Here is a 24,988-nt window from a genome sequence, read left to right as displayed (position 1 = left end):
CTATTAGGCTTCAAGGCTTCAAAAGTTGGTGACTCTTTAAATTTTTTAACTTTGAAGCCTGCCGGTGTCTTGAATGTAATGTCAGCAGTCTAAGATTTTTGGGAAAAGTCTCTTTGGGTATACGTATCTGTTTACCAAATTTCAAAGAAGTTCGACATTTCGGTCACTTCTCCATCAGGCTACCACAGTGTTTGAGGCTATCCAGCCCACATAAATCATCGAAAAAGTTTCAAGCTTAACATTTTGTCTACCATGCTCTAGTCAATCATCGGCAGGCTCAAAAACCTCGCTGCCTCGCACCCAGCCCAAAAAATGTCCCCGATAGCCTCTGTTTCAGAGATACAATCCTGGGGATTGTATCTCTTTATGATTTTGCTGCACTATTGGAAGCAAGAAGAGGGTCTTTAATTCTTCTAAAACCCTCCCCCTCCCGATACCAAGAACACTGTTTCTTGATTGATACTTCTACGTCAACTAAATTTCTTATTTTAACATCAAAGCTTGCTGTTGCTGAAGATAGGGGTAAAAATTTAGTTATCATCTTATTATTAAATAATCGGATATTATGTCTCCAGTAAAATAATTTTCGCTATTTAAATATTTTGGAGACGTTATTCAAAGAAAGGACTCTTGAAAAAAAGCAATTTTACCGAAAAATGTAATTTAAGACAGCAAAACAGACAATAAAGGTAAATCAACACTTCCAACAAAATAGAACACAACAATATTCTTTTATTAACATGATAGGAATAAGTTACGTCTATTTTCAAGGGTATCCACATGATAAGAGGAAGGGTTTGTTGTACACAGAGAAGAGAAAATTACGCACTCCCCCCCCCCGAAATCTATGTTCAAATCTCTACAAAAGCTACTGCATGAGATTCCCGTTCACCGAAAATATTGACTGAATATTCTAATATTTCCTAAAATTTAAATCACTACCTAGCATTGTAGTTCTAAAGCAGATAAGCTTGAATAACTTTTTCCTACATTTAGCATAAAATACAATTATGTCGATAAAAATAAGGACTGAGATTAAGCTAAAAAAAAAAGTTTTTTTCAAAAAAGTAAAGAGCGATATCTGCTTTGCAATACGGGGCCCAGGGATCAATCGCTAGTGCCAACAAGGTTGGGCGACAGGCTTGCAACTTGTTCCTCTAAAAAAGACCCAGCAAAAGGAGCGTCGATTCAACGCCCAATGCACCAGCAATAGCTCTAGAGGATCTTTAGCATTTTTCCAAGGTAGCGGAATAGCGCTGTCTAAGTAAAAAGTGATGTGGGCACAATTTATTTTCTTTTTTTTAGACCAGGGCACTTCGTATCGAAGGAGTTGTCGCAGAAACTTCGAAAAGGACTCATTCAACTGGAAATTGAAACAGTTAGTGCTTTTTTTAATAGTCGAAAGTGAGAGTAGCGCATCTAACCCCCCTCCCACGCCCAATATTTCCTCAAACACATCCAATGAAAATTTTGAGATAGCCATCTTGTTCAACTTAGTTGAAAGGTCAGAAATTGTGTCTTTGAGGATGACAACTCCCCCCCCTACAGCCCTCAGAGCAAGGGTTGTAAGTTATATCCTCCGGGCATATAAGGTATATAGAGAAAGCGTCATCGTATGAACTTCAGAGGGGATCACTCGATTGGTAATCAAAAGTTCTAGTGCCATTTTTAAGATTTAGAGTGATCGAAGGGTGGATACCCCCCCCCCATACCGCATATTTTCCCAAAAAGCATTGGATAAAAATACGAGATGGCCATTTTTTGTCTTAGAAACTTCAAACAGAGCTCGTCGATTGGAAATTGAAAGGGCTAGTGTCCATTTTAATAGTCGAGAGTGATTGGAGGACAACTAAATCCCCCTCCCAGGCCCACCATTTCCCCAAGCCCATCAAATTCAAATTTTTAGATAGCCATTTTGTTCAACGTAATTGAAAGGTCCAGAGAAAATATCTTTGAGGATAAGAATCCCCCCAGAGCCCTCAGTGCAAGGTTATAAATTATGGTCTGGGGGCATATATAAGGTATATATAGAAAGGGTGATCGTATAAACATCGGAGGGGGCTCATTGGATTGGTAATCAGAAGTTCTAGTGCGCTTTTGAAGGTTCGAAGTGATCAAAAGGTGGATAGCTCCTCCCATATCTCGTATTCTCCCGAAATATATCTGATAAAAATTTGGATGTGGCCGTTTGTTCGATTGGAAACTGAAAGAGACAGTGACTTTTTTAATGGCCAAAAGTGATTGGAGGGAAACCAATCCTCCCCCCCACACCCACCATTTTCCCAAACACATCCAATACAAATTTTTGTCATAGCCATTTTGTTCAACGTAATTAAAAGGTCCAAAAATTGTGTCTTTGAGGATGGAATCCCCCCCCCCACAGCAATCAGAGCAAGAGTTGTGAGTTATGCCCTGGGGGCATATAAGGTATATATAGAAAGGGTGATCGTATAAACTTCGGAGGGGGCTCATTAGATTCGTAATCAGAAGTTCTAGTGCCTTTATCAAGACTCAGGGTGATATATAGAAAGCGTGATCGTTTAAACTTCGGAGCGGACTCGTTGTATTGGTAATCAGAAGTGCTAGTGCCCTTTTTAAGATTCAGAGTGACCGAAGGGTGGATAACACCCTTCAAACTTCGTATCTTTCCGTAATACATCTGATAGAAATTTTGAGAGGGCCATTTGCTGTCGTAGAATCCTCAAAAAAGGCTCATTCGATTGGAAATTGAAAGGACTAGTTCCCTTTCTATTAGTCAAAAGTGATTGAAGGGCAACAAGACCCCCCCCCCCCAAAGTCTATCAATTCCAAAAACACATCTAGTCAAAATTTTGAGATAACCATTTTGTTCAGTGTAGTTGAAAGGTCTGGAAATAATGTCTTTGACAAACCTATACTTTCTCAAGATCAGAACATACTTTGCACTTTACTGAAAAAAATGGCTGTGGATTGCCAGTTTAGTATGCATATACTGATATATATTCCTTAAAGTTTTAATAAATTTTAATTTATTAAAGTTAAAAAATTGAAAATATTTTAAACGTATTTTGTTTATTTGAATCATATCATTTGTTTAAATAAATAACCGAGTCAAACTCAAAACGAGCAGGGTGACAACCCCCCTGTCTTCTCAAGACCAGAACAAAATTTGCATTTTAATGAAAACAAAATATATTTAAAATGTTTTCACTTTTTTTTTACTTGTTTAAAATATTTGTACAAGATATATCAAGGGGGAAGTCCTCCCCCTTGCACTTCAATTACAACGCGAGTGTCAGGTGCCCATTTTAAGAGTAACATGACATTGGAGGGCAAGCAGTCCTTTTCTCAAGCCCATTCATTTTCCAAAAGCATTCAGTCAAAATTTGGAGACAGTCATTTTGTTCAGCATAGTAGAACGGTCCAGCAACTAGGTCTTTAGGAATATTAGGGCTGTCAATCCCCTAAGCAATGCAATTGGCCCATTATACTTTAAAATGTTGCTCTAAAAATAAATCAAAAGGCAATGTGTTAAATGTTGCCAATAAGACACCTCAGCAATATATGGAGAACGACTGGGGGTATTTAGTATAAACTTTTGGGGATATTAATATTACTACTTCTGTTCTTGCAATTTAAATAAACGAAAAGAGTGTAAGAGTATCCAGGGTGTCAAAGAGCATAGATAGAATTTTTTGGGATGATATTTAAGTTATATTTTTCAGGTCAACTTTAGAGCCTATAAAATTAAATTAAAAAGTACTGTTTGCGTCAGGATTAAAAATTGTTGAAAAAGTTTCTCCAACATACAAATAGCAACCCATACTATGGATTCTTATAGAAGAAAACCTATAAGATATAAAATGTTTTTTTCCATGGAAAAGACTATGTCATTAAAAAACGAACAGAAATTAATTTAAAAACTTTTTCAAAAGACAATTTTTTCAAAGAAAAGTAAAGAGCTCCATTAAGCCAAGAATGAGCAAAAGTAAAGTCAAATAATCTTCCAAGCCTAAAACTACCACACATCACTACCAATAAATAAATAGGACTCAAAACGAACAGAAATTACAATAAATAGCCGAATCAAACTCAAAACGAGCAAAAATTAACATGAACCTCTATGCCTTCTCAAGAACAGAACACAATTTACCCTTTACTAAAAACAATATACGCTTGAAATGTTTCACCTTTCTTACTTTCATACATGAAAAATTATCAAAACCTGAACGAAGAAATGTCAGAATATATGTCAATTTAAATTACGATCCACAGTCATTTGTTTGTTTTTTTTTTCAGTAAAGCGCAAATTGTGTTCTGGTCTCAGAAGGCGTAGGGGTTACACCCTACTCATGTTAAGTTTTGCTCGTACCACTGAAAACCCCTGAATTTTCGCTCGCCCGCCTGAACCCAACAGTTCCTCTTTCCTCTTTATAATGCTCAAAATTTAAAACTGTTCAAACTTCCAGGAATTCTTTTCCCATCTTCATTAGTCTAAAATGTAACAAATTTTCACAAATTAACAAATTGTAACAAATTCAATAGAAATCCAATTTGTGAATCTTTATTAATTCCCCAATTTAAAATGTTGCTTCAGCGAGTTAAACAAGTTTCATTTGGACATACGTTGAATGAAATAGGCCTGTATTATTTAATACAATGTTGAAAAAATTTGAATTAAAAGCCAAAATGGTAAAAATTTAATGTCATTGAGAAACTAGTAAAACCAAACAGACAGTCGCAAATGTATTATTTCTGAAAATCGTTTTTTTTTTTCTATAAGCTTAATCAGCATTGACTTTTTCTCTGCTTATGTTACAGCAAACGGTTCCATATGTTACAGTAAACGTACGATTTTTAAGTAAAGCGCAAAAGACCCTCAAACCATTAGAGGGTTTGAGGGGGGGTAGCTCCACGGTTATGTGTGGTATTGGATCTTCGTTTTAAGTTTTACTTAGTATGTTAATTTATTTCGGGTTTTCACATTGCTCTTTACTCTTCTAGGAAAACCTTTTTTGAAATAAGCTTCTTAAATCGATTTGATAGACTGGTTAAACCCAAACAAACTCACCATTGTTATCCAAAGAATAGCACGTTAAACCGGGCTTCCCTTTCAAGAGGCAAAAGAATCTTGGGTTTTCATCAGATGTTTGAGAACGTCTCACCTAGGAAAAAAATAGCTTTTGTACGAAAAAAAAGTGCGGTTTCATTTATAATTTTTCAAAATTCATTGAGACAAACAAGATAATAACGTGGTAAAACTTTTAACACAGAAAACTAATTCAACCCGAAAAATTCGATTTGACATCCGTATTATACAAAAACGAAAGAAGAAGAAAAAATTGTATATTAAGAAAAACAAAACAGATTAGAAAAGATAAAAAATCATAGCGAAACAAAATTATATAGAAAAAAAAATGCAAAAAGAGCAACTCGAATAACCTTCTGGAGTGGTAAAAACTGTGCAATTTATGATACAAATGGACCTTTGTACGAACTCAATACAAGGCTCTTATTAAAACAAATCAGTTTTTTGTAAAAAAAAAAAAAAAAAATTACAATGACATTATGTAAGCGAAAATACAATAAATTGACTAGTGAAAGAAGTTAAATAGGTTTATACGGCATTCATTTTCAAAATTGGAAGGATTTTCTCATTCGCCCACATCAATGGACGTGTGTTATTTTTGATAATTTTGAAACACAGCCAGAGCTTCCCAACCCAGACAAATTAGGCAGTCTAGGATTTAGAATTTCCGTTTCTTCCATTTCCACCTTCTGGAACTCGAAAGGGGGCATTGATTATTAAACTACTTTGAAGACAGTTTAATTTTTATTCTGGTAATTCGTTGAGCTTCAGTCTAGCTTCCACTGTATTTTGTGCAGCTCTGGAAATTAGTTACCATTTCAGTGGTTCTGGCAGCACTTTTATTGTTTTTTTTTATTTGTTTTTTTATAATGAAAAAATCTACCCTCATCAAAAAAGTGCACATAAATTAAATTTGAAGAGGGCAAAGAGGTCCTTCCAGTTTGTTTCTCCCTGGCACATGCGCATATATAGGCTACTTCCGTTTCGTGAAACCACATTTGAAGGGGGGAATTAAATACACAAAACCAGGCAAACTGTAAAAAAAAACAGAGAAAATTGTGAAAAAACTAAAGGGCTCCTTAGACATTAGGGGGAACTGGGAGTTTGGTTTCAAACACCCCTTTTTATTTGAATATTTTTGCGAACTCCTTTTTAGCAGACTAATTTAATTTCAAATTCAGAAGGATGGCATTTCGAGAAGGATTCTATTTCGAGAGGGCAGGGGGAAACTCTTCGATTAAAGCACAAAAAATTAAATACCATGAAAAATACAAGAAAAACAAGGTAAATTAGTAGAATGCTGGGGTTTTGGGCCTGAGGATCCCCGCCCCTTCTTATGTACCTAAATTAGGCTGGTAAAGTTCATAGATTAATTTGTTCCTGGATAATGCGAAAACCTCTTTATTTTTAAATATTATCTCAATTGAGCCCTTGCCGATATGAACTTTTGAATTAACATTGATATTTAAAGAAGAAACCCTGTGTATGAGGAGGGCTGCAGGCCCCTCAACCCCATCTCTTTAATCTAAAATGTTATTAGTGCTAAACTGGAAACATTTTAGAAGGTAGAAATATAGCCAGTTGCTAGTTGTAAATGTTTTATTCAATGGCCTTTTATACCACAAACTAAACGTTATAGCGTTTAAGGTGAAAACAAACAAATAAAACCTTCCATTCTCGATTCATTGTGAAAACGAACTATTTGTTACATTGGTCTTCTATAAGGCATTCGTTCTTAACATTGGTGAAAAAAGTCTAACTCTAGCGCAAAAAGGGTAAGGGCAGTCCTCCTCAAAGGTATGAAAAAAGTTCCAAAGCTGCCAGTAGCAGAATTCGACAGAATTCCAAAGGCTGCCAAACTTTAGCAGCACAACTTGTATTTTGACAGCTTTTCTTGAAGCAATGGTATTTTTATATGTAAAAAGGATATTTTCAGACGAAATCTGCCAGCAGATTTGAAAATTGTTAAGTAGCATTGCCACTTTGTTACCCCATTTTTTGCACGGCGGCCTCTCATATATAGGACAATTCCTTTCCGTTTTAAGTTTTAATGTCGGTCTTTACTTTCGTTTGAAAAAAAAATATGTTTTATGTTTGGACTTTTTTCGTTTTCAATCTCATTCAATGTAATATAAATATGGGAGGAGTTCCCTCCCAAAATGAACCTGGTCTTCAAAAACAAAATTGCACCTGAAAAGAAGACAATTCAGAATTTTATAAGAGGGGCTTGAAAGACCAGAATAAAATTCAGGAGGTAATGTTTCTGTTTTTAGAATTGTAGGATTAGCTAAAAAAAAATATATTACTCCAGGAAATTATCTCTTCCCTCACCCACCTTTTTGCCAGTAATTATATGATAGGGTATCAATGGCAGTGCTGCTTAAGTTAAGAACCACACGCCTTCTAAGTTCCATTTATTTATTTTTACCCGGCCATTTCGTTAGAATGGGATCGTAAAAACACAAGAGGAGGCTTATTTGACGGGTGATTGAAAGTTCTACTGTCTCATAATATGTTCATTCCTACTGATATATGCTCCGACGTGGAGGCAACATTTCTGTTAATTTTCTAATTGACATAGATCTATTACTGGATAGTTGTAGTATTTGTGAAGTTTTGTTGTTGTTTTTTCTGCGTTAGAACTAAAAAATTTGACAGGAATTAATATTTTTTGCAAAAGCTTGATATTCATTCAAAATTCGGCTGAACAAGTTCGTTTAGCTGTAGATTTTTGCGACAATTCCAAATATAAAATCTTTTACGATGGGGAGGAGGACTTTTATTCATATGGATTGGGAATTTGTTTAATTTTTTATCTTTTATAGGATTAAACCCATACAGTAGACACCTGTGAATATATATGTAACTTAATCCATCTTTTTATTAAAAAAGTAGCTCCACTTTCTATTTTGTTGAAACCTGTTTGTTTGTTTATATAACTGCACGAAAAGGTAATAAAAAATAAAAAAAGAGGTCAATTTTTTGGTGAATTGACGTCTCCTTGATCAAAGCACTTTCAGACATAAGCGTCAAACCAATTGAACAAAGCATTTTCTGATACCGTTTTTTAGGGCCCATACCTCTGCCTGTCTTTTTGAGCATGGGATTCCTGTGGCCGAGAGGCATATGGATGTAAGTTTTAAGCCATCTAGAGAAAAGAGTTTTTTGACGTTATTTCTGGAAAACCAATTTTTTTTTCATTACTTTTTCTTGTGCTAGTTGATTTCTTGAGCTTGTTTTCCACTTCCTTAACACCATTCTCCTTATCCACCAATATTTGAGGTTCTCTTTGCCCAGGCAAGAATTCTTCATATTTCCAAACCGCTTGCTGTGACAGCAGGCAATTTATGTAGTGTAGGGTCGTATCACCTTGAATTACATGGCCTGGTCATACCCAGAGGCATGATTAACAACCCTTTTGACTTTTTTGTTCAAAACGGTTAATTCAACATTTGGACCAATACCCTGATAATCTACAAATGTGTTTAAAGACCAAAAAGGACACAGAAGGATTGCTCGTTACCCTTATCCATTGTCAAACCTTGAAAAATGCACTAGAACTTTCTATTTTCGATCGTACCATTTTTCGCTAAGGTTCTGCAGCAACCCCTTCGACGCAAAGTGGCCAGGAAAAATATAATGGATTGAATATACAACGCTGTTTAGTGTCGATGATAGCAAGCAGATTCTAATTTTGATCTTTTAGTTCAAATAGCATAGGTACTTACTTCTAGAACTTCCTCCTCAAGATTAATTCCTCCGAAGATACTGAAATCTCTATGTTTGCATCTGCCTGATTCTTCTACACTATGCATGAGCAGCTTTCTTGGAACTTGTGTCAAAACTAAGCTGTGTCTTCCTTCTGTAGATTTAGTTGCCATCAGAACAATCCTTTTACTTAAAGGTGTTACTATATAGGGGACAGACAGTAAATCGTACATCAGCAGATGGCCATACCTAATTTAAATTAAATAGAAGTAATTCATGTTTTGCATGGGCTACACATGTAGGCTAATCATGGAAAGACAAAATGTTTAGAGGTCTAAAGGCTATAAAATGGTTAAGTTATAATAATGTTCTTTCAGGATCTTCTTTTTGTCAGTAGTAGTTTTCAAATATGCAATAGCCAATCTAATTTCTGAAATTTCATAGTTATCCCTAGTACATGAACCTTCAAGCAAAACATTTCAGCAGTGTATTCAAGGTACCCTCAAACAGAGAAAGCAACAAAGAATTATCACACATGAAAATACAGATACGAACAAACGTACGCTTACATACAGACGAGAAGGACTTCTGAAGTTGGATTTTTAAAGGACTTGAAGTGTTTTGTTGTTTTTTTTCTTTTTGGAAGAAGGGGTGGGAGAGGAAGGGAATTAAAATATAAAAAGGAAGAGATCAAGGGGAGTCACATATACCCTTATTCAGGTATGGGTATCAATGAGATATACTTCATCAAACTTCTGCAAGCAAAAAGATATTGGTCATAAGCTATATTTTGACGAAATATATTGTCATAAGCACATTTTGACGAAATATCGTTTCAAGAGCCACGGGGTAGGACTCAAAATTTACAGAGGGACTAAATACGAGGAGACTCATCCCCCGTTCCCATGTTTTAACGCCATTAATAAAATTCAACAAGAACTCAACAAAATTACAGTTTGAAAAGGAGTGATTTTTTTCTGATTTCCTTCAAGGAACAGATAATATGCTTACTGTAAAAATACTTAACCTACTCTCTGCCACATGGTGTACACCTCGGAAGGCCATGTGCCACATATTCTATACAGTTCCTCAGAAATTGGTCTAGATTTTGCAACGCTTGGCACAGTTTGTGCCACATTTAGCGCAGTTTCAGCCATGCTCAACACAGCCAGTGCTGATTATAAAAATCTAGCAATCAAGTTTCTACAATAATTGGTATGTTGTACCTGGTGGGTATGATTTCCGAAAGAGGGTGCCCATTTGATATGGGGCTATTCCTAAAAGCATTTACTACTACCAGCCAAATATATCAGCCAAAGATATCCAATATACATTCCTGCAACCAAACAACTTCTCTTTCTCCTTCCCACCACTGGTTAAAAAAAACTCTGTTTTGAAAAATTGGAAAAAGAATGAATGAATGAATGAACTTTTTTACCCGTAAAAGTATAAAAAACACAAAGAACGGAGTATTATAAATAAATAAGACAAAAACAATAAACAGGGAAGAAAAAAAATTCAAACTAACAAAAGACAACATGGACTAATTAACCAGTATCAATATGGAAAAAAGGCTGCAGAGAGTCATAAACGTGAATAAAGTTGATAGTCTTTTTACATAAATCATCAATGGAAGACCGAATCCGAGAAGGCACATCAATTAAACCAAATCGAGCAATTATTTTTTTGTTTCGGTGCCATCTAGGAAGCCGGAGGAGGAATTTGCAAAATCTGAAATAAGCGGTACGTAGAGTATGTCGATCTTTCTTACGAAACAGATGAGCCATGCCTGATAAGAACAAAAGCACAGGGGCGCAATAAGCGTTATAAATCATGCACAAATCGTTGCGGTTGTAACGGCTTTTGTTTGGGGATATTTTTCCGTAAGCGACGCGTAGGTTTTTCACAGCTTGATTCACTAGGGATGAACAGGTATTGGAAAGTATTGGGCCGAAACACAGACCAAGCCAACTAACTCAAGAAGAACATGGCAGAACTGCAGTCCCAGCAACGAATGGAGCGACCGCATAAGAGCTATTAAAACAAATAAGCTCGCATTTAGATGCATCGCATTAGGTCGCAACTGACAGTCCAATCTTAGATAGTTCATTGGTTAATATAGTAAAATTAGAAAGCAATCCACGCCGAGTCCGGGCAACAAGAAGAACGTCATCTGCATGTGCAATAGAAGACAAACCAATATTACCGTAAAAAACAGAACTTTTAAGGGGACGCAGGCACGATGCAAGCACGCATTTAAATATACTAGGAGACAATACGGCACCTTGCCGAATTCCCTTATTAATTTTTACCGTGTCAGATATTTGGCCATTCCAGGTAACTTGAATTTTAGACTTTGAATACCAAGAAGACAATAAACTTAGTACGGAAGGATTAAAACCTGAAGACGCAAGGGAAAATAGAGCCTAAGAGTGCACAATATTGTCGAAAGCTCCAGAAATATCAACAGTAAGACAGTATAAAGACATTTTAGTTTTTACAGCATCTTTCATGAGTCTGCTGCGGTTAAGGTAGGAAATGAGGTTAGCAACTGGTTTTGTATTAAATCAGGAGTTAAGCAGGGTTGTGTTCTATCCCCCTTTATATGGATCATTTTGATGGACTTTGTCTTAAGGAGCACAGGAAAGGCAATTGGAGACCACGGAATCAAATGGGGAGGAAAAACGCTCCTGGACTTAGATTATGCCGATGGTTTAAGCATATTAGATGAAAGTATGAGCAAAATGAATGAAGTTTTAGAGGTTTTGCGAGTTCAGGGTGCTAAAATAGGCTTGAAAATAAATGTTAAGAAGACTAAGTCACTAAGGCTAGGAATAAGTGCAGATGAACAGGTGACATTAGGTAACGAAAAGATTGATCAGGTTGGGAGCTTCAGTTACCTTGGTAGTATTATTAGTAAAGATGGTGGGAGCAGTGAAGATGTTAGAAGTAGAATATCTAAAGCTCAGGGTGTTTTTTCACAGTTAAAAAAAGTTTGGAAGAATAGAAAGATAAGTCTGCAAACCAAGATTAGGATATTGGAAGCTACAGTGATGACAGTGGTCAAATATGGTTCTGAAGCATGGGCGCTCCGAAAAGCAGACGAAAATTTACTAGATGTTTTCCAGAGAAATTGCCTATGTATTGTTCTGGGTACCCGGCTGACTGACCGTATTTCAAACAGTAGGCTGTACGAAAAATGTGGTTCAATCCCGCTTTCTAGGGCTATAATGAAAGAAAGGTTGAGATGGCTAGGCCAAGTTCTACGGATGAAGGATGACAGATTATTGAAGATTGTTCTTTTTGGCCAACCGTCTGGGGCTACACGGAAAGCAGGTCGTCCTTGTCTGGGTTGGGAGGATGTAATAAATAAAGATTTAAAGGAAATGGGAACTTCCTAGGAGGGTGTAAAGAGGGAGGCTTTAAATAGATTAGGTTGGAGGAGGAGCGTGCGTAGCTGTGTTGGCCCCAGGCGGCTTGGTGCTGCAGTGAGTTGTAGTTAGTAATTAGTAGTAGTAGTAGTTTCATGAGTCGGCCTAAAACATGATGTGCATGGGAGCAACCGAAACTTTTCCGAAAACCAAATTGAAAAGGCGTAAAATCACAATTCGACTCAATTTCTGGTAGTAACAAACGTTCAAGTAACTTACTTAAAAAACACGATACTGTAATGGGACGATAATTTACACATGACTTGGGGTCCTTACCTCGCTTTTGAATAGACATTACACGGCCACAAAGGAAACTATCGACAACAAGCGACTGTGCTAAGCAAGACTGGAAAAATATTTGTAGATGGTTAAGTAGAGCAGGACAATCATAAAAAAAATCGGTAAGAAAAGCCGTCACCATCAAGGCTATTTGAACGCTTAATTTTTCTTAAAGCGCGGCGAATTTCAGATATTGCTACAGGCTGGACATGAGCCTGCAGGAGACGGTATGGTAAAAGCAGCTTAAGCAACTTATAATAAAAAGACTGAAGAAAACTATTACTAGGTGGAGACAAGATAGGGTAGATGGGGAACATTTCTCACTATTAATAACCTTATTCCAGGAGGCCTTATCGGTGGGGCTTGGACATGCATTCAAGCCATGCATAGAGGCCAAAATATTAAGTTTTTTTCTGAATTTCATCTTCCTCCTTCCTCTTTCTTTAACGCTTATATACAACATATATAGCAATACCACTCATGCAATAACTTGTAGAAAACCTTTATTTTATATGCATCCTTGCTGGTCAGCTATTTTCAATAATTGTAGTAAATTTACCTGCTAATTGTATTATAAAACCAGTCTTCGTTGTCATCTTCAAAACTATCCATTCTCCTTGCTTTGATAGAAGCGTCTCAGTCTTAGTCTGTAAAATGACAGAAATATAAAGCGCGTGTTGTTGTAATAAACCACTTAACCATGGGTGTGAAACTTTTAGTTGCCTTCAGAATATTTAGGTGCAACCAGCAATCTTAATGAATATATTTTATTATAGAAGCAATAATTTTAGGCCTATAAGTGCATATATTTTTATTCAAAATAGTATAACAATTTTTCTAGAATTTTCATGCTAAAATTTTCTGGTGTAAAAAAAACAATTTTAGAAATTCATTCCTCCTCTTGGTCCCCTTAATATATTTTTAATAAACTGTCTGCTGACTGAAATTAGATATCCATCCACCAGAAACAAATGTCAGCCTGATGTTCGACAGTTGGTTCTTGGCTTTACAAGGGTGATTAGCAATCATGAACTACTATTTTTAAACATTCCAACCTTGGTTAATTTTGCATAAATTTGTATTTAGGACAACCTATTTGAAGCAACTTCTGTAGGCTAATGTTCATTTTGCAGTGTAGAAAAATGATCTAGATAGGTCACAACTTTGCTAAAATTTATTTAAATTAAAAATTATTTTTCATATAAATGATGTTACAAATAGACTTACTTAGAATAATTATAATAAATTTTGCTGAATATGAGTGTCTGACCTAATATTTTAAAAAGCATACGACAATTTGATTTGATTTTTGATAAGTACACATATGCAAATAGGTTTTCCAAATAAAATAAACTGAAACTAAAGTTGTGGGCCAAAAGTCATTGATCGATTTAAATTTCAAATTTATTTCTGATTTCTTTTAATTTTTTTTTCCAAGCCTTAAAATTCATTATGGGAAAATTCAGCATCATCCAACAAACACAAATTGTCAATTTTACTATCAAAAACAAAGCTCCGTAACTTGAACCCAAAGAGCCTCTTGAGGAAATTTCAACTTCAAAGATACACTTAGTAAGAATGCAATTAAGGGCATGGTTAAAAGACCTGTAGATCAAGGAGCTGTAGGTGATCTGCCATTTTTTGGGAGGCCCAAAGCTGTTTGTATGAATTTAAAAAAAAGAAAAAGAATATGTGAAAATTCTAAAGGAAATTCAACAACTTTCACCAAAAAAACTATCATTGAAACTTGAAATTTTTTGAACATCTTTAAGAAGAATTATGAAAAGTATGAATTTTTATCCAAACAAAGTTCAACTCATCAAAAAATTGGAACCACAGGACTTTCAGCCACAGTGTGATGCTCAATTAGAGAACTTGCCAAAAATGAACCTAGTTTTTATCTTATCTTACCTTAATTGTAGCTTGGATCAGTCTAAGGATTTTTCCTTTTAAAGCTCCAGAGTTGACAATTGCAGTTGTTTTTATTATTGTTTAGTGACCAGATGCAATTGGATGATCAGTAGCTTCCCAGTTAAGTTTACACTCCCTTAAAGATCACTCACCATCCAGGCTTCACACAAAAGAGTCAATAGATTCAGCAGTAACTTTGTCTTCAGAGAGTTTAATTGAATGTCAATTGTTGACATTCCTTGAGGAAACGAAATGAGTGAAGAGACTGGTTAGGGTAAAGTGCTTAACAATTTTCAACCAATGACCACTGGTTCTTGAATAAGGACCATCAATGGAAATAACGCAGGGAGCATGTTGACCTTCATTAACTTGTAGTTTAGAATGGTATCACCGCTATCTTTCCTGTATATAAGTGGTGGGAGTTTCAGCTTAGCTAGTCTTGCAGGGTAAGAAAATTTCCACATCCCAGATATCATTTTAGTGGCAAATTTCTGCACTTCTTCCAAAAATTTTGTGTCTTTTTTTTAAATATGGGCAATTTAGAGACATTTTACCTTCAAGCTTTGGTCAAAATAGTCCTCTATACAGAAGACTGATGACTTTGTGGGAGCAAGTGGAAATTGGAACTTTCACCTTGATCAGTGCCAAAGTTGAGCTAGCATGAGCAGCAGACTTCTTAGAATGAGTAGGCTACTAAATTTTAGTTCATTGTCAATGGTGACTTAAAGATATTGCTCATCATTAACAGAGAAGATTGGGTGGGCTGAGAGAAGATAAAAGTGAAAAGGATTCTTTTTACCAAAGCAATGGACATGGTACTCAGCAATATTGAATTCAAGAAGCCAAGCCTCAGCTCATAGACTAAGATTATTTTGTAGAAGGGCATGATCATAACATGACAAGGATGGTCCAAGAAGATTTAATTCGTCAGCAATGAGTGTTAATTTACTGCTGCTAGTAGAAGGTGTCTTTGTTTCAGTCATATTTAAAGTTCAGCTCAGATAATGCTTACAAAGCGGAGTTTACTGACAATCTTTTGATTTGAAACTCTGGATCCAATACAAATGATATGGCAACTGAATCAAACCAAATGCTGAAAGAGGAATGGGCTTTTTCTATGGCTTATTCTCTTTCTGGTATCGCCATCAAAGATTAAAGTAACTATATTTTACTCAAGAAAAGGATTTGTCCATCTCAAAATATGGATTAATGGTAATGAAATTGATCATTTCTCCTAAACTTTTTGGTATTGATTTGGAACATGGTTGGGCTTGGTAAAACCAGATTGGTTTTGTTAAAAAAAATCTTGCATGAAAAGGCTAATTCTTTCAAACCGTGTAGCTACAACTAAATGTGCCAGCTCATCAACATCCCTGCTCGATATTTACTAAAGAATTATCTAGTCAAAGACTGAATATGGTATTAAAGCATAAGGAGGATGTTGCAAAACAAGTTTAGCAAGGTTGGAAACCCTCCAAAATATGAAAATAAAAATAGCCTTTGGTTTTCACAACCATAGTCCAAGTCATAAAGTCTGAGCACTAAACAGTATGCCATCAGTGTAAAAAAGGAGGAACATGCTGGTAACCAAGAATTACACAAAAGGCAAGCAATTGGTGAAGTGCATGGGGTTTTTTCAAAAACCTTTGCTCTTGGATTCTTTTCACCGAACTAGTTTCCAACTAGAATAGTGATGCAGTGAGTTGCATTTTGCATCTTCAGCCTCCAAAATGGAAGTTTAATCCTATTCAAGTATGAACTGAGCTTATATTGGATAAGAAGTCAACTTTTCTCCCCACTCAAATAAAGGTAGTTTTCAGACAAAATGTCTTAAATGATTACCCTAATTACCAACAAATTTACAAAGAAGGTTTGGTAAAAGGGTCCAAAGCTGCTACAGCTGTGACTATCCTGAGTTACTCTTTGAATATTTGTACATGGCTGCCAAATAGATCTTCCATCCTGAACGATGAGATTAAAGCTATAACTGAAGCACTTAAGGAAGTTAAAGTAAAACCCCCACTATCAAAAAAGTACATTGTCTTCTCAGACTCAAAGTCAGCTTTACAGTTGATTTCTAAAGTGCATAGATCAGCACCTGACTCAGATCTGTACTGTCTTTTGAGCTTTCTCTTTCACCTTCAACAGAGTAATATTACCATACAGTTTCAACACGTTCCAAGTCATCAGGGTATATACCATAGTGAAATTGCAGATTTGTTGGTGAATTTTACAGTAGATACACTCATTTCTGTCAACGCCAGGTCTCAAACTCTACATGACACAACTCAACATAGAATGCCTCTTATTCTCACCTTTCCCTTTCAGTAAACTAATGTTCTTTATTAAGAATAAAGATTAACTCTCAGATTTTAAGAAATGAAGAATATGAATGGAATAAAAGGGACAAACCACCACTGCAGATTTTGTTTAAAAGTGCCTGAGACTTTACAACACATAATTTTTGAATGCTACAGCACAGTTTACCTGGCATATCAAACATATGTCCCTGAAAGACTGAAGGCAAATAAAAATATTGACAAGCTATTTAAAGCCAGTTATAATGCATCAGATGAAAAGTACCTGTACAAAAGCATAAAAAAAGCATAATTGTTTGAAGAAAGCGCAGTGAGTGCAGAAGAGAGCAAGTAGCAAGAGCCATATAGGTACCAGCCTGCCTATAGGCCTTAAATTGCTGGGAACAGGCAGCTCAAGAACTTGTACTTCCCACAAGCCATCTATTCCATCATTTGTTAATTTTCCTTTTGTTCTGTGTTATTGTGTTTGTGATATGAAAACCAAGAGTAGGCTATTATATTCCTTAACAGTTGTAGCCAAAAAAGGGAGAGATAAATAAAATATAGAATGATTATGTTGATGTTGGTGGCAAAAAAAGGAAGAGGAGCCATTTTGTTTATCTGATGGTTGTACTGATTGTTGATGCATTAACTGTGTATTTAGAAGAAACTTCCTAGAAGCCAAAAGGAGTCTATTATAGATTCCAAGTACTGTTTTTCAGAGAAAGGAGCATCACTCAAAACTTGTTTAGAAGAAGAAAGAATTTGGTTACCTCAACCATCAAAAAGCTGAACAAACTGAGATTACTGGTGAAGATAATCAAGGATCCAGAGCATGGATTTCTCTTCAAACTTAACTGTGTATAGCTTGAGTGCAAGTCGCTTATGATAAACTTTGTTAAAAGCTTTAGAAAAGACAAGCAGAATCATGTCAGTAAACACCTCAGTATCAAGTAACTTAGTGATGAAGTCATAAAATTCAAGGAAATAGGTATCAACAAATCTTCTAGAACAAAAGCCATGTGAGCTGTGCAAGGGATTATTTGCATTATGGTGCTGGATAACAGCAGAATGTTCTTTCAAGAACCTGAATAACTCCTCATGTCATGTTTATAGGTCAATAATTTTGAGCAAGGTCCTTTATACCTTCCTTAAATTTTGGAATAATGTGGGCAGTACTCTAATCCAGTGGTAGTCTGGAAAGATACAATGATAAATTGAATAATAAGAAACATGGTTGAAACAAAACTGTTTGACATTCATGCAGGATACAAGGATGAGTGCAGTCAGGACAAGCAGATTTGTGTAGTTTTGAGGAATAAAAGTTCCTCAAAATCTCAACTCCCAGCTCAGGATCAGCAGCAGGTTTACTGTTATGCAGATTATCAGGACCTGTGTCTGCTGCAACATTTTTAGAGGCATAATACCAAAAAGATTTTGATTTATTTTCAACATTGTCAGCCAATTTCTCCTCAAATTTTCACTTCAACTCCTTGATTTGGTTAGTTGCCTAGTTATGAAAAGTTTAAAAGACTTGATAATTTTCTTGGTTTTATTTATCTATACTGATTCCATGCTCAGTAATTTCTGTAAAACATAGCCTACTAATTTTAGTAGTAGAAAAAGGTATATTTTTTGCATGTTTTGCCCAAAAAAATCCTGGTAAAAGACTTGTTAGCATGCTCATCATGTCTGTCATCATGACTTTTCATCATGTCTGATGAAGCCAACTTCCACTTAAATTGGTTTTTCAATAAACAAAAGAGTTACTTTTAGACAGAAGAAAAATTTGAGAGAACTTCACCCTGGTGCAATAACTGCAAATGAAATTATCAGGTTATGCTTTTTTAAGATCATAATGGAAATGTTGTGACTGTGAGAGGTAAAGAGTAATGCTTCAAAATTTCTTACAGCCAGCTATTGGAAACTGAATTGGAATGTAGTTTCAGCAAGATAGAGCAACAACTCATATTACAAGAGAAAGCATGCTATTACTCTGGGAACATTTGATAAAAGATTAATTTCTTGATCTGGTGATATTGATTGGCCATCTCATTCTCCTGATCTCACTGGCCCTAATTTTTCTTGTGGGGATATCTAAAGCAAAAGGTTTTTGTCACTAAGCCTTGTTCTTTAATAGAACTGAATAAATAGCACTAGAAAGATAAGGCCAAAAACATTGGAAAAGGTTTTGGCAGAGCAAATCAAAACAGGTCAAATTTGTGAAGCAAAAAATGAAAGGCATGTGCAGGATGCTATTTTTCACATTTAACAACAAAGTTAAGCTTATTAAGGCTCATCATATTGTTGTCATGAATAATTGTCAAAAAAAAAAAAATTTACCACCTTTATTTATAATACTACAATTTCATGCATATAATTGCTAAAAAAAGAAGAGTATTTAAAATTCAACTAGGTGTGTTACTTTTGGCTTCAGTGATATTGAGAAAAAGCACTGTATAGGTAATGAAAGAGTATATTGACTCTCTGGTATATGATTTTTTACTATAATAAAATATGGTAATTGTGTTTGGTCAATGTTGCTCATAGGATTGAAATATATAAACAAGAGCTAAGAGCTCATATGGCACTTGTGACAAGGCATGAAGAGCTAAGAGCCAAGAGATCATATGGTATGAGCTCTAACAAAATTCTATGAATCAATAGATTGATTTAAAAGGAAAATAAGAGGCCTAATGCCAGTCAGGATTTAAAATAAGAGCTCTGAGTCATGATGTCCTTCTAAATATCAAAATTCATTAAGATCTGATCACCCACTTGTATGTTATAAATACCTTATTTTTCCTCTCCCTTTAGCCCCCCAGATGGTCGAATCTGGGAAAACGACTTCATCAAGTCAATTTGTACAGCTCCCTGACACACCTACAAATTTTCATCATCCTAGCATGTCCAGAAGCACCAAACTCGCCAAATCACTGAACCCCTCCCCCCAACTCCCCCAAAGAGAGCGAATCCAGTATGGTTCCGTCGATCACGTATCAAGGACATTTGCTTATTCTATCCACCAAGCTTTGTCCCAATTCCTCCACTCAAAGTGTTTTCCAAGATTTCCCCCTCCAACTCCCCCCAATGTCAAAAGATCTGGTCGGGATTCGAAATAAGAGCTCTGAGACATGAATTCCTTCTAAATATCAAATTTCATTAAGATCCAATCACCTATTCGTAAGATAAAAATACCTCAATTTTCATATTTTCCAAGAATTCTAGTTTCCCCCTCCAATCCCCCCAATTTCACAAGATCTGGTCGGAATTTAAAATTAGAGCTTTAAAGCACAAGATCCTTCTAAATATCAAATTTCACTAAGATCTGGTCACCCTTTTGTAAGTTACAAATACCTCAATTTTCAAAATTACCCCCCCCCCCACTCCACCAAAGAGAGCAGATCCGGTCCGGTTATGTCAGTCACGAATCTTAGACAGGTTTTTATTCTTCCCATCCAGTTTCATCCTGATCTCATCACTTTAAGTATTTTCAAAGATTTCCGGTACCCCCAACTGCCCCCCCAATTACACTGGATCCGGTTGAGATTTAAAATAAGAGATCTGAGTTATGAGGTCCTTCTAAATATGAAATTTCATTAAGATGCAATAACTCCTTTGTAAGTTTAAAATATGTCATTTTTTCTGATTTTTCAGAATTAACCCCCCCCCCAATAGAGCGGATCCGTTCCAATTATGTAAATTATGTATCTAAGACTTCTGCTTATTTTTCCCACCAAATTTCATCGTGATCCCTCCAATCTAAGCGTTTTCCATCATTTTAGGTTCCCCCACCCCAAACTCCCCCCAATGTCACAAGATCCGGTCGCGACTTAAAATAAGAGCTTTGAGACACGATATCCTTCTAAATATCAAATTTCATTGAGATCTGATCACCTCTTTGTAAGTTGAAAATACCTCATTTTTTCTAATTTTTCATAATATACCCTTCCCCCCTCCAACTACCCCAAAGAGAGCAGATCCGTTCCGGTTATGTCAATCATGTATCTAGGACTTGTGCTTATTTTTCCCACCAAGTTTCATCCCGATCCCTCCATTCTAAGTGTTTTCCAAGTTTTAAGTTTCCCCCTCCCAACTCCCCCCCCCCCAAAGTCACCAGATCTGGTCGGGATTTAAAATAAGAGCTCTGAGACACAATATCCTTCTAAATATCAAATTTCATTTAGATCCAATCACCTGTTCATAAGTTAAAGATACCTCATTTTTTTTTAGTTTTTCAGAATTAACCCACCCCCCCAAAACAGAGCAGATCTGGTCCGTTATGTCAGTCAGTCATGTATCTTAGACAGGTTTTTATTCTTCCCATCCAGTTTCATCCTGATCTCACTGCTTTAAGTATTTTCAAAGATTTCTGGTTCCCCCCAACTGCCCCCCACCCCAATTATGCTGGATCCGGTTGAGATTTAAAATAAGAGATCTGAGTTATGAGGTCCTTCTAAATATCAAATTTCATTGAGATCCAATCACCCATTCATAAGTTAAAAATACCTCATTTTTTTAATTTTTCAGAATTACTCTCCCCCCCCCCCAACTACCCCAAAGAGAGCGGATCCGTTCCGGTTATGTCAATCATGTATCTAGGACTTTTGCTTATTTTCCCCACCAAGTTTCATCCTGATCCCTCCACTCTAAGTGTTTTCCAAGATTTTAGGTTTCCCCCTCCCAACCCCCAGCCCCAATATCACCAGATCCGGTCAGGATTTAAAATAACTGCTCTGAGACACGAAATCCTTCCAAACATCAAATTTCATTAAGATCTGATCAACCATTCATAAGTTAAAAATACTTCTATTTTTTCTGAATTAGCAGGCCCCCCACTCCCCCCCTCAGATGGTCAAATTGGGAAAACGACTATTTCTAATTTAAGCTGGTCCAGTCTCTGATACACCTGCCAAACTTCATCATCCTAGCTTACCTGGAAGTACCTAAAGTAGCAAAACCAGGACCAACAGACAGACCAACAGAATTTGTGATTGCTATATGTCACTTGGTTAATACCAAGTCCCATAAAAAAAGCTTCCTATTCAATTCCTTATTTACTGCTATCACCAAGCATAATAAATACTGACTTAGTTTCTTAGTTTAGTGTTCTTAGTTTCTCTAATAAATCCCAATACTGCCCTTGTCTACTTAAAAAGTTTCCTTAATTTTTCATTATTAGTTGATTCACAATACCAAATAAAACAATTACAAAAATTATCTACATCACTTAGAAAGTGAATTGTCTTACTTTTGGATTTGTCTGGAATTTCTTAATAAGTGTCTGATCTGCTGGAATATTTTTCAACCACACACAAAGTTGACAATCTTAAAAAAAATTGTTTGAATAGTGGAACCCAATCAAACCCTTAAGTTTGAAAATGCTACCAAATCTTGAATATGAGATCTTAAAGTCAGACCAAAGTACCCAAATTGTACATACTATCAGGGATATATTAAATCTAAGTCAAGTGTTGTGAAGCAGAATAATTTTATTTAAATGAACACAAGTAACTTTTGTTAAGTTTAAACATTACAAAACAAGTTTTTCCAAATTGTAGTCAGCCAATCCTAGCTAGCCCAGTCCTAACCATCAACTAATCTCAATTATCTATAACTACTCATATCATAACTAAGATTAAGAGTCATATACATCATATCAAAGTCCATACAAAAGAAAAATAAACTTTAATCAAAATATTGTCTAAGATTAGGCACTCTCCAGAATTACATTACAAATGTGCCCAAAAATTTGTATCCCTCCCCCTGTCCCCCAAAAAATTAGCAACAGGAAACATGAAAAATTTTCTGGTTTTGTTTTACAGACTGACATTATGAACAGGAAGTTAATGATAATTAAATTAAGTAAAGGCTAAGAATTGACTATCTTTAGAAGGAGACTTGACAGAAAAAAAGGTAAAATTCTAGTTAATTGACTTCTTTCTATCTCAGGAAGGGTTTAGGTTAGGAAAATGAAACTTTCAGGGATGAATCTACAGACTAAAGCATGTCCCAGGAAGGTATTTTAAAGCAACTACCTCCACTCCTTCTCACTCTAGAGGGCCCTAACCTTTGATGACCTTTAAAAATATGTGTGTTATAAAAGTGAACCTTTAGAAAATAGATCTTCTGCATAATTGAAGTACAACAAAATTGTTTTCAGCTTCATAACTTTGCTTAATTTCATTTTATAAGGTTTTAAAGATATGCAAATATATTTCCTAAATTTGGCAAAAAACATTGATATGGCTCAAAATTCTACTCAAATAACAGGAATTGCATTTTCAGAACTAAAGTCAGAGAAAAAGCAACTAGTTACTGAAAATTAAGGTAAAATATTGTTATGTCAAAATTTCAATAGGAATAGACCTGTCATGTAGGCAAATTTCAGGGCCCTCTAGAGGGAGAAGGAGTGGAGGTGGGTACTTGAAAATACCTTCCCGGGACATAGCCTACTTTAGCCTGTAGACCCATCCCTGAAAGTTTCATTTTCTTAACCTAAACCCTTTATGAGATAGCAAGAAGTCAATTAATTAGAATTTTACCAAAAAAAAAATGTACAAAAACTAATATAGCCTAGTAATTAATGGAAATTCATTCAGAAACAGATAAAAATAGGAAAAAATCGAAAAATATGAAGCACTTCGTGTGAATCTTAAAGTGAGAATTTTGTCATTTTTTTGTTATTTTATTTATACAGCCTAGGGTTGTGTGACAATATTATTGCAGTGTTGAGGATGAATTATCAAAAATGCAAACTAAACTATAAAAATGAGCATCAAACTAGCAGTATACAAATTTATCTTGTTTTGTTCTTGAATATTTTTTTTGAAGGTTTCTAATGTGCAAATATAGGACTACAGCCTTAAAATTTTTCTTAATTTCTTATGCAGCCTAGGCTATGGTTACATCCTGGCAGTAGCCTAGGAGGAGAGGGTTAAGGTAAAGTTATCTTGGTGGTAAATATTATGCCTATATCTAAATATTTTTTTGAATGCCACCCTATGTTTTGCATTAATCATATAGATTAGGCCTAGTCTTTTGCCACTAGCCTACTATAACTAACCTAGATTAGTTTAGAACGCAAACCTTCCAACAAACTAATCGAAATATCAAGTAAGAATTCAAAATTGCTTGTCTATATGAATAAAATCTAAGAAAGGACACAAGAACAGAAGAAAAGTACCATGAACGACTAACAAATTCATATTTTTTGCCGGATTATCAGGGTTGCAGAAACTTTTTGAGACTAAATTGTCAAATTCAGCAAAAAGGGGACACTTTTAATGTCCTCCTAGAAAATTAGCCAATATACTTTAAAAAATAACAAAAAAGGCTTTTAATATCGTAACTCCTTGGCCAGATTTACGATCTTCTTTTTCAAGTAAAAGCAAAGTGGTTCTTCAAATAAGTAAAATCCATGTAAAACCTCAAATCACCTAATGCGCGAAGAAGAAAAAGAATTCAGTATAATTTCTGGGGTTCTCTCGAACCTTCGGTTGTACTAGTAATTCTTCTTCCGAAAGCTCAGTAAAGCCCCGTTTTATTACGGTGTTTTCCGGCACCAGAGCTGGCTTTGCCGCTTTTTGGACGACAGTTTTCATTTTCGTCATTTTTGGCAAAAAATTCGAAAGCGCAGTCTTATTTCAGGATCTGTAGAAGACTCTGAATCATTTCTGCTGTGTTTGCGGTGTTTCAGAAACTTAAAGAGAAGTTGGGGTACAACTAAGATGAATGACAAAATATGTTGTTTAGTTTTTACGTTTTCAGCCAAAATGTCTACTTTGTACGGCGAAAAAACGAAAACGACGATAAAACATGTCTTCACTATGAGCCACCCCAGCCATCTCGGCTGTAAAACACCATAATGATGACATGGCTTAAAAGATTTGCGCCAGCGGACCACAGATAGGATGTTTGTCGCTGCCGACACGGCTTAATTGCCCTCGCTCCCTCTTTTCCTTTAGTAACATATCAGATCTTTTGCAAAAGTTTAACGACCATTTCCCGCAGACTGATATCACAAAGCGAGTGAAACGCGCTTGGCTTTGAACGAGCTTCATATTTTTTTCACTTGGCTTTCACCAACGCGTTTGGTAACACTGCTCTCGCAAAAATACACAACCACGGCGTTATTTCATTCAAACATTAATGTATTCATGAGGTCAATTAACTAAGAGATCAAACTTGATAAGAAGAGAAATAATGACAAGACAAATATCACGCGTTCTGTATAAAGCTAATCTATTCTTCAAAAAACAAAGAAATGTCAAATTCTTTGCAAATAGTGACAA

The 24,988-nt window shown here is 35.6% G+C and overlaps 1 protein-coding gene across 5 annotated transcripts in view; it reads right to left on the bottom strand.

Annotated features, from left to right (window-relative positions):
- Positions 1-24,211, bottom strand: part of LOC136037214 (uncharacterized) — a 30,013-nt gene extending 5,802 nt beyond the window's left edge. Inside the window, exons 1-4 of one of the 5 annotated variants that reach the window (XM_065719807.1) lie at positions 24,134-24,211; positions 13,046-13,133; positions 8,797-9,025; positions 5,051-5,144 (exon numbers count right to left, since the gene is read on the bottom strand). In XM_065719807.1, the coding sequence (XP_065575879.1) occupies positions 5,051-5,144; positions 8,797-9,025; positions 13,046-13,098 (376 nt within the window). In that variant the 5' untranslated portion in view covers positions 13,099-13,133; positions 24,134-24,211. Of the gene's footprint in view, positions 1-5,050; positions 5,145-8,796; positions 9,026-13,045; positions 13,134-23,760; positions 24,061-24,133 lie in introns of those variants that run through there. The other 4 variants (XM_065719809.1, XM_065719806.1, XM_065719808.1 and 1 more) reach the window with 4 other exon arrangements.
- Positions 24,212-24,988: the final 777 nt, after the last annotated feature.

The sequence above is a fragment of the Artemia franciscana genome, chromosome 16, assembly GCF_032884065.1.
Source record: "Artemia franciscana chromosome 16, ASM3288406v1, whole genome shotgun sequence".
In the NCBI taxonomy this organism is placed as follows: domain Eukaryota; kingdom Metazoa; phylum Arthropoda; class Branchiopoda; order Anostraca; family Artemiidae; genus Artemia; species Artemia franciscana.
Note: the sequence above shows the minus strand (reverse complement) of the source record. Positions and strands in the feature narration are given on the sequence as shown.